Here is a 17,055-nt window from a genome sequence, read left to right as displayed (position 1 = left end):
TGGCTTTTGAAAGTGTTTTATGTTACTTGGTAGCATTTAACACTTCAATTCAGATGATCCATATCTCTTCAAGAAATTGTTGAGGAAATGTTTGTATCTAATATGCTATCCATTGCAAATAACAGAACAGATAATAGAAAACCCAGGTTAAGCTGTCTTTAATAAAAACCAGTACATCATGTTTTCCAACAAGGCTTGATCTCAAAACAGTGTAATCAAGACAAAGTCGCAGTCTCTCCTCAGTACTGAGTTATCAAATTTGGCTCTATTCTGAGAAAAATAACTGTGATCCTCGTATGGAAGACACATGTACTCTTGTCTCTATGCAGTGGAAAAGTGCGCATCTCCTCCCACAACCATCTGAGAATGCCAGGTTTGCTCTGATAGGGCCATCTTGGCTTATATAACCATTTTCAAATAAGTCATCCTGGCCAAAGAGAGAGAGACAACGTTCATTAGTTAGGCATGAGACACAGCTGACCCAGAAAGCCAGGAATGAAGACAAAGTTGACTTCCCTGGAAGCATATGGACTGCAAGAGGTAGGGGTGGAATTACCAAGAAAATCAGGATTGGAACACTGACAGCCAAAAATACCAAAAGTACGTAGATTCAAGTTGTGCCTTCTTACCCACTCCATACGTTTCTCTGTAGCAAGTAGAGTATTTCAAAAAGGAGCTAGTCATTCAAACTCTAGTCAATAATGAAGGCCCCGGTAAAGTTTTATCTGTCGGGATTTTAGTCTGGTCCTCTTATTCCTCTTTATCCCTTCAGATCTGTTCTCAGCATCATTGAAGGCAGCCTGGTAGGGGCAGTAGTGTGTGGAAGGTGAACCAAGGGAAGTTATACTCACATTGTAGTAACTGCCACCAACTGTGATTCAGACAACTTCAAGAAATAGGTAGAATAACCAGAGGCATTACAGCTTGTGAGTGTACCTGAAGTACCAGAGATGACTGTGATGACCAAAATAATGACCTGTGTTCAACAGAGCTGAGCAGCCCCAGAAGAAGCCTTCACCAGCTTATTCACAGCTGCCATGAGGGCTACAGGCCTTGAACCAGACAAGTCCAAATTCAAAGTGACAAAGGGAGATGATAAAAGTGAGTGTGGGATGACTTAGACATCAAAAGACAGATTACCCATGTGGTCAGCTTGTACAAATATATATGTCTGTAATGGTAGAGGCCCATATCAAAATAACTGCTTTGCATTCATTAAAAGGTACTTCAATACGTTACCTTATTTAACTATATCAACACTGCAAATGAATGGAGCAAGCAACTCCTCAGAAGTCAGTTAAGTAACAATCAGAATCACATAAGGGAGGATCTTACCTCTCCACTCCCCTCTCAGGACCACAGCCTCTTGTTCCTCTGCAGTTGTCTTCTTAGCCAAAGTTCTCTGGATCGTTGAGATGTGGTTTCTTTTCCGCCTTAGTTTCATCTTGTCCTGTGATCAAGCCACACATACCTATCCCACCCCAAACAACTCCAACCCTCTCCGGCAGTGTCTTATTTCCTAAGATAAATGTGTTCATAAAGTATTTTATTGTACTTCAAGTGAATTAAAAAACAGATCTAATTACTAGAAACATGCGCAGAAGTGCCATGTATATATTCCTCTATTTGCTCTGAACTTAGGGGTCCTCTATAAGTGATTAACTAGAATCTTCTTCTTAATATCTCCTATCATGATGGCCTAAGCAGAGTAAGCAGCAGAATAAGGAAGGTGAGACGTGTAGGTTTTGGGAAAGCCATATCTCATGGGAGCACACAGGTGCCTCATGGGTAAACTCTGAAGGACGAGCATGGATTGGTGTCTCTCGGATTGAACACCGAAGACTGAGCACACTGGCTTTTCCTGTCCTTCAGGAAAAGCGACGCCTGTCTAAGCTGCTCCCAGCATCAAAGGGTAAAATGGGCTGAGGGTAAAGAGACAGAGATGAGTACTCCAGAGTTCAGAAGTAAGCTGATAGGTCAGTTTCCTCCAAACATGTCCCTAACTCACCACCAGACTGGAGCAAAGCCCTGGGAAAGAGAGAATGCTAGTTCAGCCATATATTAGACTCTAGTTGAACAGCCATAGCTAACTCATAGCTACATAGAATATAATGTGTACTATGCTGTTCTAAGTGCATTGCATGTATTAAACTTATACAATGTTCACAAAATCCCTATAGATAAACATTTTTGTTATTTCCTTTTGCATATGAAGACACTGAAATTTGGAGATATTAACTAAGCCCAAGGTCACATAGCTAATAAGAGGTAAAAAAAGGATTCAAATCCTGGATGTCTGGTTCTAAAATACAATATACTATACAATATTATCTAGATAGGTCTAAAATTTGGAATGAAGGATGTGGGGAGATAGGACCAATCTTTACAGAAACTTAGGAGAATGCCACAGAGAATGACATGAGAGACAGACGTTCTACAGTCATAGGTCACCCAACACTTTCACAGAGAGTTCCAAACTCCCTGGAAGGAATTGTGAAAGGGACAGGGATTAACAACTGCTCTGAAACCACTAGAGAGAATGGCCCAAGAAATCAAGGGACTGAATCGTCTTACGAGTTGGATATTAAAAATCAGAGATTTGGGATAAATTCCTTGAAAAAGAAAGCAAGCCTTGCCTTGAACCTCCAAGCCATGGACCTTGGAAAGTACCTCTGAGCCCCTAATTCCACTGATTATTCCTTTAGCTTAAGAGACACTTCACCTCCCTTCACATCCTTTCCCTCTTCCATACCATTTTAACTCTAGCAACCTTACCCCCAATCTCACCAAAACAAACAACAAACATAAAAACCAAACAAACCCTGAAAATGAAAACTGCTTACAGGTCATTTGTATAGAAAAGCCTTTTATTGACAAAGTTTAGGAGAGAATCTATAATTTAATAATTTAATATTAGATAAACACTTTTTTAAAGGAAGAGAAAGGAAGAAAGCACAGAAGGAAAGATGGAGATGGGAAAAAAGAAGCAAAGAAAGAAAAGAGAGATGGATTGAAGAGAACCAAGAAAGAAGAAGGAAACACCCTCAACCATTTCTTGATAGTTCCACCTCTTGCCCTGATTCTGGGCCTTACCTCCTTCCCTCTCTCTACTGTTCTGAAATAAGAACCAATTCTACTGATTTCCTTAAAAAGAACAATTCAGTTTTCTCTTATCTTCATATACAGACCCACTTATGCACAACCAAATTCAAGTTGCTTAGTTCAACAAAAAGTTCTTAATGCTTATATGATACACTCTCCTTTGAAGGCAATTGTTGCTATAAATAAATAGCGGCCCCTTACAATTTCATAGGAATTACACATTTAAAAATAAATTCAGTCACTAAATCCAGCATAATTTGTATACAGTAAAACAAGGATGCTTTATGCTTCCAAATTACACAGAATACACTCCTCTATTCATTTGGTTTCAACATTTCTCAAATTCGACTCTGGTATGTGTTTGAGACTTTATACTTTATTTTTTTTCTTTATCTTATACTTTAATTAAATCCTTTATCAACTCACATCAAACCAATTAACACAATAGTAGGGGACCAAAAATGGGAACCAGGACAGCAACCTGAATTCTCAAAAAAGTCCACAAAGGGCTCAAACACTTTTTCACATTAAATTTTGCCTATGGCACGCTGCAGTCCATGAGGTTGCAGAGTCTGACATGACTGGGCAACTGAACATAACAATCCCTCGTTACGTCAATTACAATCATCACTTATTTTAACTTTGATATGCTAAATAGAGAAGTGACCTAGGAAATAAGAATATATACAGAAAAATACAACACAGCACCTTTATCCCTGTATTTGTATTGATACTTGCAAGAGGAAGAGGATAAATGTGGAATGGGTCGCAAGTAGGAAATGAGGGAGGGAAGAGAAGGAAATAACAAATTTTAATGTTTGTTCTAAACTTGGTCTTGTCCAGTTAAGCTGTAATTGGAGGCACCACCAACTTTAGGGACGTGGTCTCAATAATTCCAGCAGATGGCAGTGCAGTGCTGCATAACAGGTATTATAGTTATTTCAAAATAAAAACCACCAAAAAAACCTTCTTGAACCTCTGGACCCCTTAAGAAGAAAAAAACATACAAAGTATTCCTTTTTAGGGTTGAGAAGTAATTATTAAAGTATAACCCCATGCTCTGAAAATCTCTTTTTAATTTGTGAAGTGAACGTGGAAGTGTTAGTCACTCAGTCCTGTCAGACTCTTTGTGACCCCATGGACTGTAGCCTGCCAGGCTCCTCTGTCCATTGGATTCTCCAAGCAATACTGGAGTAGGTAGCCATTCCCTTCTCCAGGGGATCTTCCTGAACCCAGGGATTGAACCTGGGTCTCCCGCATTGCAGGCAGATTCTTTACTATCTGAGCCACCAGGAAGGCTTTAATTTAGAGACAGCAAATGCAACCCCAAATCCCAGCAGTCCCCAAAGTTCCAGACACCTCTGTGGATCCCCTCATCAAGGTTTTTATTACTGTCAGCTTATGCATGGTTTTGCATTGGCCTCAGGAATTGGCTTCCCTTGTGGCTCAGCTGGTAAAGAATCCCCCTGCAATTCAGGAGACCTGGGTTTGATCCCTGGGTTGGGAAGATGCCCTGGAGAGAGGAAAGGCTACCCACTCCAGTATTCTGGCCTGAAGAATTCCAGGTCACAAAGAGTAGGACACGACTGAGCTACTTTCACTTCTAGGAATCAACTAGAGCCCCAGGTAGCTGCATAAAGCAGCTTCCCCACATCCTTTCCCCTTACTCCCCAGCTTCTTCCCCTGAAAACAGAACAGGCTGTTTCCAACCCACTCAGTTCCATACCAGAGTTCCTCAGAATCATCTCAAAATTTGGCCCTTCATGAATTCTTCCTCTCCTAACCTCCAGCGTGTGCAGTGCCCTTAGCCCCAGGTCAGCATTGAAAACCTCTTGTGATCATTCTCACCTGTGTTCGTTTCAATTTACCGATTAGTTGGTACACCTGAGACCACTGGACAGGGCAGTACGTGTGTTTTGAATTCCCCGCTATATATAACATGGTGCCAGATTCCAAGGAGGCGCTTAATAAATAGTTGTGGTTGATTAACTCCTCTCACCAACTCTTTAAAGAGTTTGTCAGCATGCCATCTGATTTTCAGTCACACCCGGTGAGTTAGAAGCCAGCCATTAGAGCAGGTTGACTCTAGCGGGGAACTTCTGCTACTGGCTGAATCCTGGTGCAAGGTTTTCGTGTCAAGTAAAAGCAGCTTGTTTGGTCCCTGTAACTGAAACCCCAGCTTTTCACACTTGAGGCACATGTGCTCCACTTTTTCCCAACTTTCTAGGGTTTCCTTGCATGGGCAGTGCTCCATGCCTGGGCCTGGCCCTGGGCCTAATTTAAGCACAACACAGTTATTTAATTAAACTAGTCTCATTTCAACATTGGAGAAGGCAATGGCACCCCACTCTGGTACTCTTGCCTGGAGAATCCCATGGACAGAGGAACCCGGTGGGCTGCATGTCCATGGGGTCGCTAAGAGTTGGACACGACTGAGCGACTTCACTTTCACTTTTCACTCTCATGCATTGGAGAAGGAAATGGCAACCCACTCCAGTGTTTTTGCCTGGAGAATCCCAGGGACGGGGGAGCCTGGTGGGCTGCCATCTATGGGGTCACACAGAGTCAGAAAAGACTGAAGCGACTTCGAAGCAGCAGCAGTTCAACATAGTCGTATCATTTTTACATTCAGGCCTCAATCTAAGTTTTATTTAGTGTATTTCTACCAGCTCTTCTCTTTGCCACTTTTATTCCCTTTCCCAAACCTGCCCCATGATACTCAATGCTCTGGAAGTCCTGCTTCTTATATAGGACACTTCTCATCAGGTGTCCTATTTCGGCCCACTGAATTGGGAACATCCAACATATCCTACCTTGGGGCTTCCCTGGTGGCTCTGATGGTAAAGAATTTTGCTGCAGTGTGGGAGATCCAGGTTTGATCCCTGGGTCAGGAAGATACCCTGGAGAAGGGAATGGCAACCCACTCCAGTATTTTTGCCTGGAGAATCCCACAGACAGAGAAGCCTGGTAGGCTACAGTCCATGGGGTTGCAAAGAGTAGGACACCACTGAGCTACTAACACTCGCACTGTCAACGTATCGTGTGCATTCTGAGTGCGAAACTTCAAGCAAACCTGACCTTCTTTAGCCCCACCCTTGCTGCATTATAATTCTCTTTAGTAGCTGCTTCCTTTGTTCTTTTTTGTTTGTCCATTGGTTGTTTTCACTCATTCATTCACCAAGTATTTACTGAGTGACTATGGATTAGGCACTGGACTCTGGCAAGTCAGTCAGTATGATCTCTAACCCCAGAAAGCTTGTGATTTTGTAGAGGTGACATTTAAAAATAAACACACAAATGAATATGGAATTATAATTAAAATATGTTCTCTGGTGGAAAAGAGCAGGGTGCTATGAGAACGTGTCGTGTGGGTGGTGATAGTGTGATAGGCAATTTGTGTGCCTGTGTGCTCAGTCGTGTCCAACACTTTTGGGACCCCATGGACTGTAGACCACTAGGCTCCTTTGCCCATGGGATTCTCCAGGCAAGAATACTGGAGTGGGTTGCCATTTCCTACTCTAGGGACTCTTCAGGCACTGTGATTGAACCCACGTCTCTTGTGTCTCCTGCAGTGGCAGGCAAATTCTTTACCACTGCATCACCTGGGAAGCCCAATAAGTAATTTAGATGGAGGCAACAGTTCAGGGTAGGGAAGTGACATTTATATTGAAGCCCAAAGGGTGAGAAGTGAGTATCTTGAGGGATGACATATGTAAAACGACTTGGGAACAGAACAGGGCACTGCAGTGTGGTGAGAACAGTGTAGCCCAACAGGAGGTTTGGAAGTGAAGCAGAAGCTCACCACGCAGGACATCATGGGCCATATTCCAGTGTGTAATGTCAGTGATTCTGAAACAGGCTTGTCCTGGGACTTCCCTGGCAGTCTAGTGGTTAAGATACCATGCTTCAAAGGCAGGGGAGGGGTGTATTCGACCCCTGGTTGGGGAACAAAGATACTACATGCCATGTGGTGTGGCCAAAAAATTAAAGAAAAAAAAAGGCTTTCCCCCTCCTTGTTTGACCTTTAGAAACTTTTGAGTCAGATGTCCAAATTCTTCCCCCTCGGTGTTCCCACCTGATACACATTCAGACTCTGCTTAGGTCCCTGTTGAAAAAACAGGGACTGAGAATATGTCTTCACTTTTCCTAGGGTCGGGACCACCAACCCATCCATCATTTCAAGTGCCAGGAGGAAAAGACCTAACCTGCCATCACAGGAGTAACGGTTTTATGGGAAAACTTTAAAAGGGCTGCACTTTAAAATGCTAATTTTAATGCCTTTTAATGTCAATGCATTTTCAATGCATTACTTTGCCAACAAAGGTCCATCTAATCAAAGCGATGGTTTTTCTAGTAGTCAGTTATGGATGTGAGAGTTGGACTATTAAGGAAGCTGAGCACCAAAGAATTGATGCTTTTGAACTGTGATGCTGGAGAAGACTTGTGAGAGTCCCTTGGACTGCAAGGAGATCCAACCAGTCCATCCTAAAGGAAATCAGTCCTGAATATTCATTGGAAGGACTGATGCTGAAGCTGAAACTCCAATACTTTGGCCACCTGGTGCGAAGAACTGACTCATTGGAAAAGACCCCGATGCTGGGAAAGATTGAAGGTGGGAGGAGAAGGGGACAACAGAAGACAATATGTTTGGATGGCATCACCGACTTGATGGCCATGAGTTTGAGCAAGCTCTGGGAGTTGGTGATTGCTGGCGTGCTACAGTCCATGGGGTCACACAGAGTCGGAAACAACTGAGTGACTGAACTGAATTGAACTGAATGTCAATGCAAATCTTCAGTGGAACATACACTAACTCCTCAAAAATAGGGAATTCCCTGGCAGTCCAGTAGTTAGGACTCCATGCTTTACAAGTGCCTGGCTTCAATCCCTGGTTGTGGAACCTTCAAGCCTCACCATGTGGCCAAAAAACATTTTTAAGGAAAGTATAAAAGTGTTTGTATTTAATTTTAGACCAATCTTAGAGCCTGGATCCCTCAGAGAGGCCTCTGACACTTAAATAATTAACAGTAATGAGTGAGTGAGTGAGTGAAGTCGCTCAGTCGTGTCCAACTCTTTGCGACCCTGTGGACTGCAGCCCACCAGGCTCCTCCGTCCATGGGATTCTCCAGGCGAGATTACTGGAGTGGGTTGCCATTTCCTTCTCCATGGGATCTTCCTGACCCAGGTCTCCCACATTGCAGGCAGACGCAAGTTAAAAGTGATCACTCCTTTCCAGAATTGAAGCACTTTTCACTTATTTGACACTTCCTTAAGCTTGGTGGTGCTAGTGGTAAAGAACCGCCTGCCAATGCAGGAGATGTAGGAGATTCAGATTCCGTCCCTGGGTAGTGAAGATCCCCTGGAGGAGGGCATGGCTACCCACTCCAGTACTCTTGCCTGGAGGATCCCATGGACAGAGGAGCCTGACGGGCTACAGCCCATAGTGTTGCTAAGAGTCAGACATGACTGCAGAGACTTAGCATATAGGACACAAGCTTCAGGTAGCTAGATCACATGGGGGCTAGGAAAGGAAGAGTTTTAGCCTGCAATTCAGACACCTGAAGGAAGTCCACAGCAAGGGGTCCCCATCAGCCTTGTAGGTAATGATGTGGCCCTTTAATATGTGACACTGACCACCCATACCCTCGACTAGCATGAACAAATTGTTCTTGCCAAATTTAGTTATTCCTTGACAACTGAAGGAAGACATGTCCTGTCAACATCTCAAATGGCTTCATCAGGAGTGGAGGCAAAGACGTAAAGAACTGTAGATGCTGGGACAATGGGTACTTCAAGTACATTGTACTTTTCTTTCTGGCTTTGTCTATGTTTGGAAAGTTTCATTATTAGTAAAATGTTCTAAACGTTTCCTTTTATGTCATTATTTATTATTTTCCTCACTTCTCCCACCAAATGTTTCTCTGTGCTAATGGGACAAAACCCCAGTTATCTCTTACTCGGAGCTGCTCTGGCAACAGGTTAAAAAAGACTCACAGCTTTGAAGTATAAGAAGAGAAACTTGGGTATTTATCTTGAATTCACACTATTTCACGTCAATGAGCAGTTTCTGCGTTAGATCTATTGGGCCCAGAAAGGTGAGTGCCAAATAGATATCACCATCTTCATCATCACGGGGCAATGGGGTTTCAGAAGGAACACACCGCCTGGCTGAGTAAGCATGACTTTGGTTATGCACAGCGTGCTCCCCAAACTTTTCCATGTGCCCCCACATGCAAACGCTCCCAAAGAGGAGTCTGGATCAACAGACAGCAAATTAAACCACTAAGCCTGAAGTAGTGGTCTTAATAGAACCAGGCTCTTAGGAAGTCTTGGAAATTTCCAGTCCAGGGTCTTCTCATCTATACTCATTGGAAGACTGAAGCATAATCTAAAGGATTTTATCTGCCCAAGGAAGGGCTTATTTCCAAATGGTGCAGTGACTACTGAGTCAGAAGTCATGGGACCTGATGCCTCAGTTTCCATGTTCACGAAAGGGTGAAAAGATAGGTTATTATGGGGATTAAGTAAGACATCGCATAGGAAGCGCTTAACACGGCAGCTAACACACTGAAGTACTCAATAAATGGTTTTGGCTTTTGTAAATTATTTGATTACTTACAACATCTTTATATGCCAGTGACATCTTGGCTTGACCCCAGATAGACCCACTCATAATCCAATTCAAACCCCTCGTGCAGGGGAAAAATGTTTTCCAAACATGACTATAAACTCATTTTATTATGCTTTTGAAATAAGAAAATATTATCATAAATATGTGATCTATTAGTGAAGTCACAATCTGAAAAAAAAAAAAGTCAAATGGTACAGTGTATCTGCAGAAGTTACATATTTCTTTTGCTTTTTTTAACTCAATTTCAAAGTCGAACTTGCAGTGATATAAAGAAATATTTAAGATGTAAAATCATCCCACCACAACTTTGTTCTTGATTCCACAAAACAAACACATCATTCTCATGAATCTCTCCATTTTAAAATAAACAGTATAGGCACATGGAACGTGACAGTAAAATTTTGTATAGATGACAATGATAACCTCTAAAATCTACATTTTCCTTACTGGTTTTCTAAAAATGCTGCTCCAAAAAGAAAAATAAAATACAAATGTATGCCTATATAAAATCAGAATATCCCAAATATTTTATACAAATTTTTAAAAGCTCTGATCTCTATGCTCATTTTTCATGAATATTTATAATACTTTAGAGAAATTACATTGCAGAACAAGATAAACATAATTTTACTATGACCATCATAGGAAAAAACATGTATAAGAATATTTATAACTCTTCATATTTCAAACAATCTTTAGGTTTGAAGATTTAAGAAATAACATTTAGTATAAAGTGTTATTCCAAACACATACAACTTCATTTTAACTTTGACTGTTTACAGATATTTTCCAAACATTGCTTTTAAATGGCAAATGACAAAGAAAGTGGTTTCACAACTAAATCTTCAAACTAAGTATAAAAATAACAGGAAACATTCAAATTTCTCTTTGGAAAACATCTATGAGATACCAGCTTTCTGCTATCAAATCAAGTCAGCATTTCATTCTGAAAGCACTGTATTAATATGTAATTTTAAAAATAATCCAGTTATAGGCAAAGACTCATGCTGAATATACTTAGTCAACCTGGGTGCCCCTCATGGCTGTGTTTTTGCTTTCAGTACCTGTGTCCAGGCATTTGTGAGACCTCTCTGGAGACAGTGAATTGAATGACCTTCAGGGTCAAAATATTTCCTTGAGGTTCAAGACTTAATTTTTTTTTTTTTTTGGCCATGGGGCTCAGCACGTGGGATCTTAGTTCCCCAACCAGGCATCAAACCTGAGGCCCCTGAATTGGAAGTGTGGAGTCTTAACCACTGCACCTCCAGGGAAGTCCCCAGATTTAAATTTTTTAATTAATTAAAATCTCCTTTCAAATGTATAACTTGCCCCTATTTACAAGTGCAGCATGATTTGGATTCAGGATTATAGTTCAGAGGACTTAAAATGGTTAGGGACAGGCTGGGGGTCTGACCTCTCTCTTATCTCCCCATGCCCTCCCCACTTCAATCTGAAGACCCAAACCATACGGAGATAGGGTACTGGGAAATGAGAGAACTCTTCTAATCCAGTGACTTAAGGTGTGTGAAAGAGTTCTATGAACTATAAAACAACACACCACTAGCCTTCTTAACTTTGTCCTTCCTCTCTCCTAACCAAAGCTATAATTCGTGAGAGGGCCATAGTGCTGAGGTTAACTCCCAAAGCCTTCTCATTCAGCTGAGAAGGATCACCAAGTTGCTAATGGTTATCTATAAAGAGATGAGGAGCAGTGGACGCTGGAACAATAATTGACACAGGGAGAAAGGAATCTCACTTTCAGAACATCTCTAGAATAATATTTTTCAGGCAGAACTCTCACTCTGTTTTGGATAATGATGAAGTTAAATGTCTGATCTGAAATGAAAACTCTCACCAGAGACCTGCTGATTCAAGAATTCAATTCCTGCCCAGCTGGAATGCTGCCAACATTTTCCCATTCTTAACAGGAAAGTCTACGGTTAAAATAAGTGCTTTATTTCTGAAGAAAAAAAGGGAAATGTTAGTGTTAACATTTCTGGTAAGATTTAGGAATCACCCATGTGACTGTGTGTGTTCTATCAATTTAAAGTATCATATGTGATAGCAACAGAGGCGAGCACCTGGCCGGAGGAAATGAGCTTTCAGTGGTGGTGGAGGGTGAGGATGCTAAGCCTTCTTCCTAGTGGAGCTTCTCATTAGGATGTGAAACAGAATGCTTAAAGAAAAGATTCTTCAAACAGCAGTGATTAAAATGGGATGCCCCCTTTTCCAAACAGCATAAAGAAACCACATGTCAATGCTTCTGGCTTACCTTCTAACTGAAGAAGGAAGGTGGAGGGACAGAGAGTTTGAAACAAAGCTGTTCCAGTGTTATCTGCTTTAGTCATTCATTGAAATTTCTCCTGTTTTCAGGAAATTATGTCAGTTGTGTCCTAACATTCTCCTTGGTGTGATGCTCTTTGAGTTCAATTGTGAATCCCAAATAGGGAAACTCTCAGCCAGTCCAGTTTGCTTTGTTATTTGCTATTTTCCACCCCCCTACAAACATATTAATAAAACAATAAATTTCCTTGGAAGGCAATGCTTCTGCCAAAATAAAGTCCTTCAGAAACATATACAATCCGGTGTCCCACCTCTCTCAGCCCTGAAGATTCCTAGGCTCAAGGCCACTGGTCATGTGGGGCTGGAACCAAGCATTGCTAGAGCCACAGATTCCCCATCTCTCTGATCTAATTCTCTTGCTACAGAATAAGCCACCGAGCCATTGGTCCATAGCTGCAGCTTGGGATCTGATTCTTTGGCAAGGAACCGCAGCTGGGTTCTTTTCATCTTCTTTACAACTCTAGCAAAGCCAAGCAACAAAGAACTAAATATCATTGAGAATCCACAGAGAAGGAATGCTGCAGTGTAGCTGCCAGTCGTATCTACGAGCCAGCCTGTAACAAGCAACAGCAAAATGATATTGTTGAGGTGAAAATTTGACTATTTACTCCCTCAAGTCTAATAATTTGTGAGGATAATAACAATAGATTGCTAGCACCACCACTATCATTTTGATAGATCTAAAATAGATCTAAAAGCATTTTGCAACAACTGAAAAATGCATTCTATTTTCTAGAGAACTTCTAAAACAGATTGTTGTTATTATGTAAAGTGTTTGGAAGTACCACATTCTATACTAAGAATAATATTATTCTTAATACACAATAAATATTAGTTATTATTAATTCCATGAAATATGGTAGAAAAGATAAAAACATCATTCAAATTACAGAGCTTAGGATGATCTCTACCTAGAGTGTGAAGAGAATATAATTGTACAGAACCCTAGTAGTCATGTTCCCAACACTCATATACTGTCTATCTTGAGTAACTGAACACGCTCCTAGATAAAGCAGAATCCAAATTTCCTATTAGATCCAGACATTTTACCCTATCCAGTTTGAAAATCAGATCGTTGGGCCATGTTAAAGTTTCAAATGCAGATTTCAGGAAGCGTAATTCTGTAATCACAGTTTTTTAAAATTTACCTGTTGTTGCAACAAATTAACCACAATATCGACTCCCGCTCTAAATTTTGAGGAGAACCAGAGTATATGATATGCAAAATGTAAGTCCCAATAATCAGGGACTCAATGGGGTAAAATTAGACATTGGCAGGAAATTATTTTGTAATTAAAAAGGTTTTTAAAGTTCCTCCAAACTTTACTTATGTGCCAAGAAAATCCACCACAGAAGTATATGACTTCTGCTCTCGTCTACTTCAACAATTAGTCAAAAATGGCAGGCAAAAATTATTAGAAGCCCCATAAAGTTTCCTACAATCCAAAGTGAAAATGAAGGTTGCTCAGTCATGTCCAACTCTTGTGACCCCATGGACTATACAGTCCATGGAATTCTCCAGGCCAGAATAATGGAGTGGGTAACCTTCCCTTCTCCAGGGCATCTTCCCAACCCAGGGACTAAACCCAGGTCTCCCACATTGCAGGCGCATTCTTTACCAGCTGAGCCACAAAGGAAGCCCAAGAATACTGGAGTGGATAGCCTATCCCTTCTCCAGTGGATCTTCCTGACCCAGGAATTGAACCGGGGTCTCCTGCATTGCAGGTGGATTCTTTACCAACTGAGCTATGAGGGAAGCCTACAATCCAAACTGTTACTCTCAAATATTTTAGTTATGTGATTTACTTGTACATTTCTTTAGCAGCAAACAAGAGACTGAGTAAAGAACTGTCATCTTAAAAGTCACTAAATAAGAGAAGTATTACAACAGGAACTCACACACTAATCCTCTAATACCTAGCAATGAGTATAATGTCTGATATGCCAAATGCTGGAGAAGACTCTTGTGAGTCCCTTGGACTGCAAGGAGATCCAATCAGTCAATCCTAAAGGAAATCAGTCCTGAATATTCATTGGAAGGACTGATGCTGGAGCTGAAACTCCAATACTTTAGCCACCTGATGCACCGACTCATTGGAAAAGACCCTGATGCTGGGAAAGATTGAAGGCAGGAGGAGAAGGGGATGACAGACAACAGATGGTTGGATGGCATTACTGACGCAATGGACATGAGTTTGAGTAAACTCCAGGAGTTGGTGATGGACAGGGAAGCCTGGCATGCTGCAGTCCATGGGGTCACAAAGAGTTGGACACGACTGAGCAACTGAACTGAACTGATGCCAAATGAAGGCCATGGTTTGACAAAAGGATCCAGGAATCCTCATTTATGTTCCATGACTGTTTAACAGAATCACAGCGTTCCTAAAGGTTGGTAAATACAAAAACTGTCTATGGAGGGAGGATGTGAGAACATATTGGGGGTATTTTCTAAAACTGAAGCACTAAACATATCCTTCTATATCATGGAGTTTAAACTGACCAGGAATTTTTATCCGTAGCCATCAAGCAGTCACAATTTTCCCTGGTTTGACACTTTAGCAATTGCTGGGTTTGGAAATAACTTGAACTGTTGTCTATTTACAACAGTTGCTAAGGCAGAAATCCTGCCTTCTTCAAAATATCCCCTTCTTTCCTTCTAGGCAAATGTTTACTTCATTTCTCTTTTGCCTGTCTTCAGAGACCTTCTTCACTCTCAGTTTTAATCTAGGCAGGTAATAATCTGGACCAATCATTCTCATTCTTTAGTGTACGGGAGCATCACAAGAAAACTGCCTGAGAATGTAGGTTCCTGGAACTCACCCCCAAAGATCCAAATCACGGGTGGAGGGTCATGGAATCTGCAGTCTCACAAGGGTCCCAGGGGATTCTGTTGCAGTGATCTTAAGACCTCATTCTGAGAGACGCTGGTCTAGACTACACACCCCAAGAAGACGGAATGGGTTCTTACCTGTTTGCTGCTACACCAACAGCACCAGACACAGTGCTGATGTACCAGCAATAAACATCTGATGAATTACTTGTTTAAGGCATGCAATACGTATTTCTTGAATTATTTAATGCACTCAATGAATATTTGTGGAATTACTTAATCATGTTTTTAATGTCTGTTATCATTTTACAAAACATTCTAGATGCTTTATCTTGAGTCCCAAACCTGTGTATCCAAATCTGGCCTCCCTCTAATGCTCGGATTTCATCCTTAAATACCTTATTGGGTATTTCAGATATCTGAGTATGTCTAAACATTACATTTATTATTTTCTGGCAAAGCTACTCTCTTCAGCTTCCTTATTTCTTTCAAGTGTGCCATCATCTCCTGATATATTGGAGTTGTTTCCCTCCTTCATATCCCCACGTGCTAAAATCAGCTGATTCCACCCCCCCCACATTTCCTCCTTTGACCCCAGAGTTCATTCTCATTTCTGCTACAGAAGCCATAGTTCAGGCCTTTATCAGATGGCTCCTGAACTATCAGAAAGAAATTCTGCTTCTCCACTAAAGTACTAGATCATCTTTCTAAAATACATCCTTTGCACAAAAGCTGTAATACTTTAGAGACCCATATTCTCTGACATATATAGGGCCCCACCTCCTTTAGTGGGCACTGGAGACACTCCACTATGACACCTGTACATTAATATTTCAGCTCACCACCTACCTCATCATTCTACCTCTATGGCCGCCAGCCTTCCCTCTGAATGTGCCCAACTTATATTTAAATCTGAACAGCTGTTTCATTCCATTGCTCCCATCATTTGTGTGGAACAGAATCAAGATCCTAATTTGGGACTTTTTTTCCCCAAGTACACTAAGGTCCTCCATTAGTTGGAAGAAGATTATAGAACAAGGATGTAGGTGAGACCATGGTATTTTGGTGGCTCGGCCATTCCTTTCTCTTTCATTCTTCCCAACTTACTTTCACTTCTCATAGTATGTTGTGTGAGTTCACTGTTTTTACATCAATATGACGAAGAAAAGAGGTGACTGGGGTGCGGGGGGGGTTTCCTCTGGAAACTTACCTGCGATGGGTGGGCTCACCAAGTACGGCACTGCATGCAAGAAGTATACCACGCCGAGCGCTGATGACAGAGAGGTGGTCCCCACAATTTCTGCGGTCACTACTGGGATCAGAGTCACGTAGGCACCATCGAAGTAGCCAAAAGTACAAGCGAAAGGCACGAGCAGGGGAAGGCTTTGAAGCATTGGGAGGCAGAGATAGCACAGCCCATCCAGTCCGATGGCAAAGAGGTAGCAAACGTACTGGTAGTTCTTCAGACACCTGTGGATTTGAGACCAAGAATGAGTGCAGGATACACAGCTTCTATCAAAGAGCTCTAGAATCCTGGCCATGTAGCAGTAAGCACTTCATTTATAGAGATGGCCTCCCCATTGTGTGCTTTCTACCTTGTCTTCCTATCTTTCTTTTGGTATATGCAAATGCAAGAATGTTATCTTCCCAGGAAGCATTATGGTAGAAAATAACCCATGCACTAAGATTAGAAAGATAAGACGTTTGAATCCAGTTCTCCCATCTACTAACTGCCTAACTCTAACCTCAATTCCTTTAGCTATCAAACAAGATGTTGTCTATCTCAGAGTTAATCAAGGAAATTTGTAAAATAACACATAGAGTGTCAGGAGACTAATATTTTCTATAAGTCTACCATATTAGATGCTTTCATATATGTCATCCACTAGTCTCCAGCTCTTCATATATGTTCAGTAACCCAAGGGGTTATACAAAGAGGAAGCCATAACATGAAGAAATGAAAATGATTTGCCAGAGATTATGATGGAAGGCAATGGCACCCCACTCCAGTACTCTTGCCTGGAAAATCCCACGCATGGATGGAGGAGCCTGGTAGCCGTCAGTCCACGGGGTCGCTAAGAGTCGGGTACGACTGAGCGACTTCACTTTCACTTTTCACTTTCATGCATTGGAGAAGGAAATGGCAACC

At 41.5% G+C, this 17,055-nt stretch overlaps 1 protein-coding gene across 4 annotated transcripts in view; it reads right to left on the bottom strand.

Annotated features, from left to right (window-relative positions):
• Positions 1-9,821: 9,821 nt before the first annotated feature.
• The window catches only part of SLC16A12 (solute carrier family 16 member 12), a 99,849-nt gene continuing 92,615 nt past the window's right edge, over positions 9,822-17,055 (bottom strand). For all 4 annotated transcript variants that reach the window (XM_027528481.1, XM_027528479.1, XM_027528480.1 and 1 more), the window contains 2 exons: positions 16,117-16,376; positions 9,822-12,630 (listed from right to left, as the gene is read on the bottom strand). In XM_027528481.1, coding sequence (XP_027384282.1) covers positions 12,368-12,630; positions 16,117-16,376 — 523 coding nt within the window. In that variant the 3' untranslated portion in view covers positions 9,822-12,367. The remainder of the gene's footprint in view (positions 12,631-16,116; positions 16,377-17,055) is intronic.

Source organism: Bos indicus x Bos taurus, chromosome 26 (assembly GCF_003369695.1).
Source record: "Bos indicus x Bos taurus breed Angus x Brahman F1 hybrid chromosome 26, Bos_hybrid_MaternalHap_v2.0, whole genome shotgun sequence".
In the NCBI taxonomy this organism is placed as follows: domain Eukaryota; kingdom Metazoa; phylum Chordata; class Mammalia; order Artiodactyla; family Bovidae; genus Bos; species Bos indicus x Bos taurus.
The sequence above is the reverse complement of the archived record's forward strand: the minus strand, read 5'-3'. Positions and strand labels throughout refer to the sequence as shown.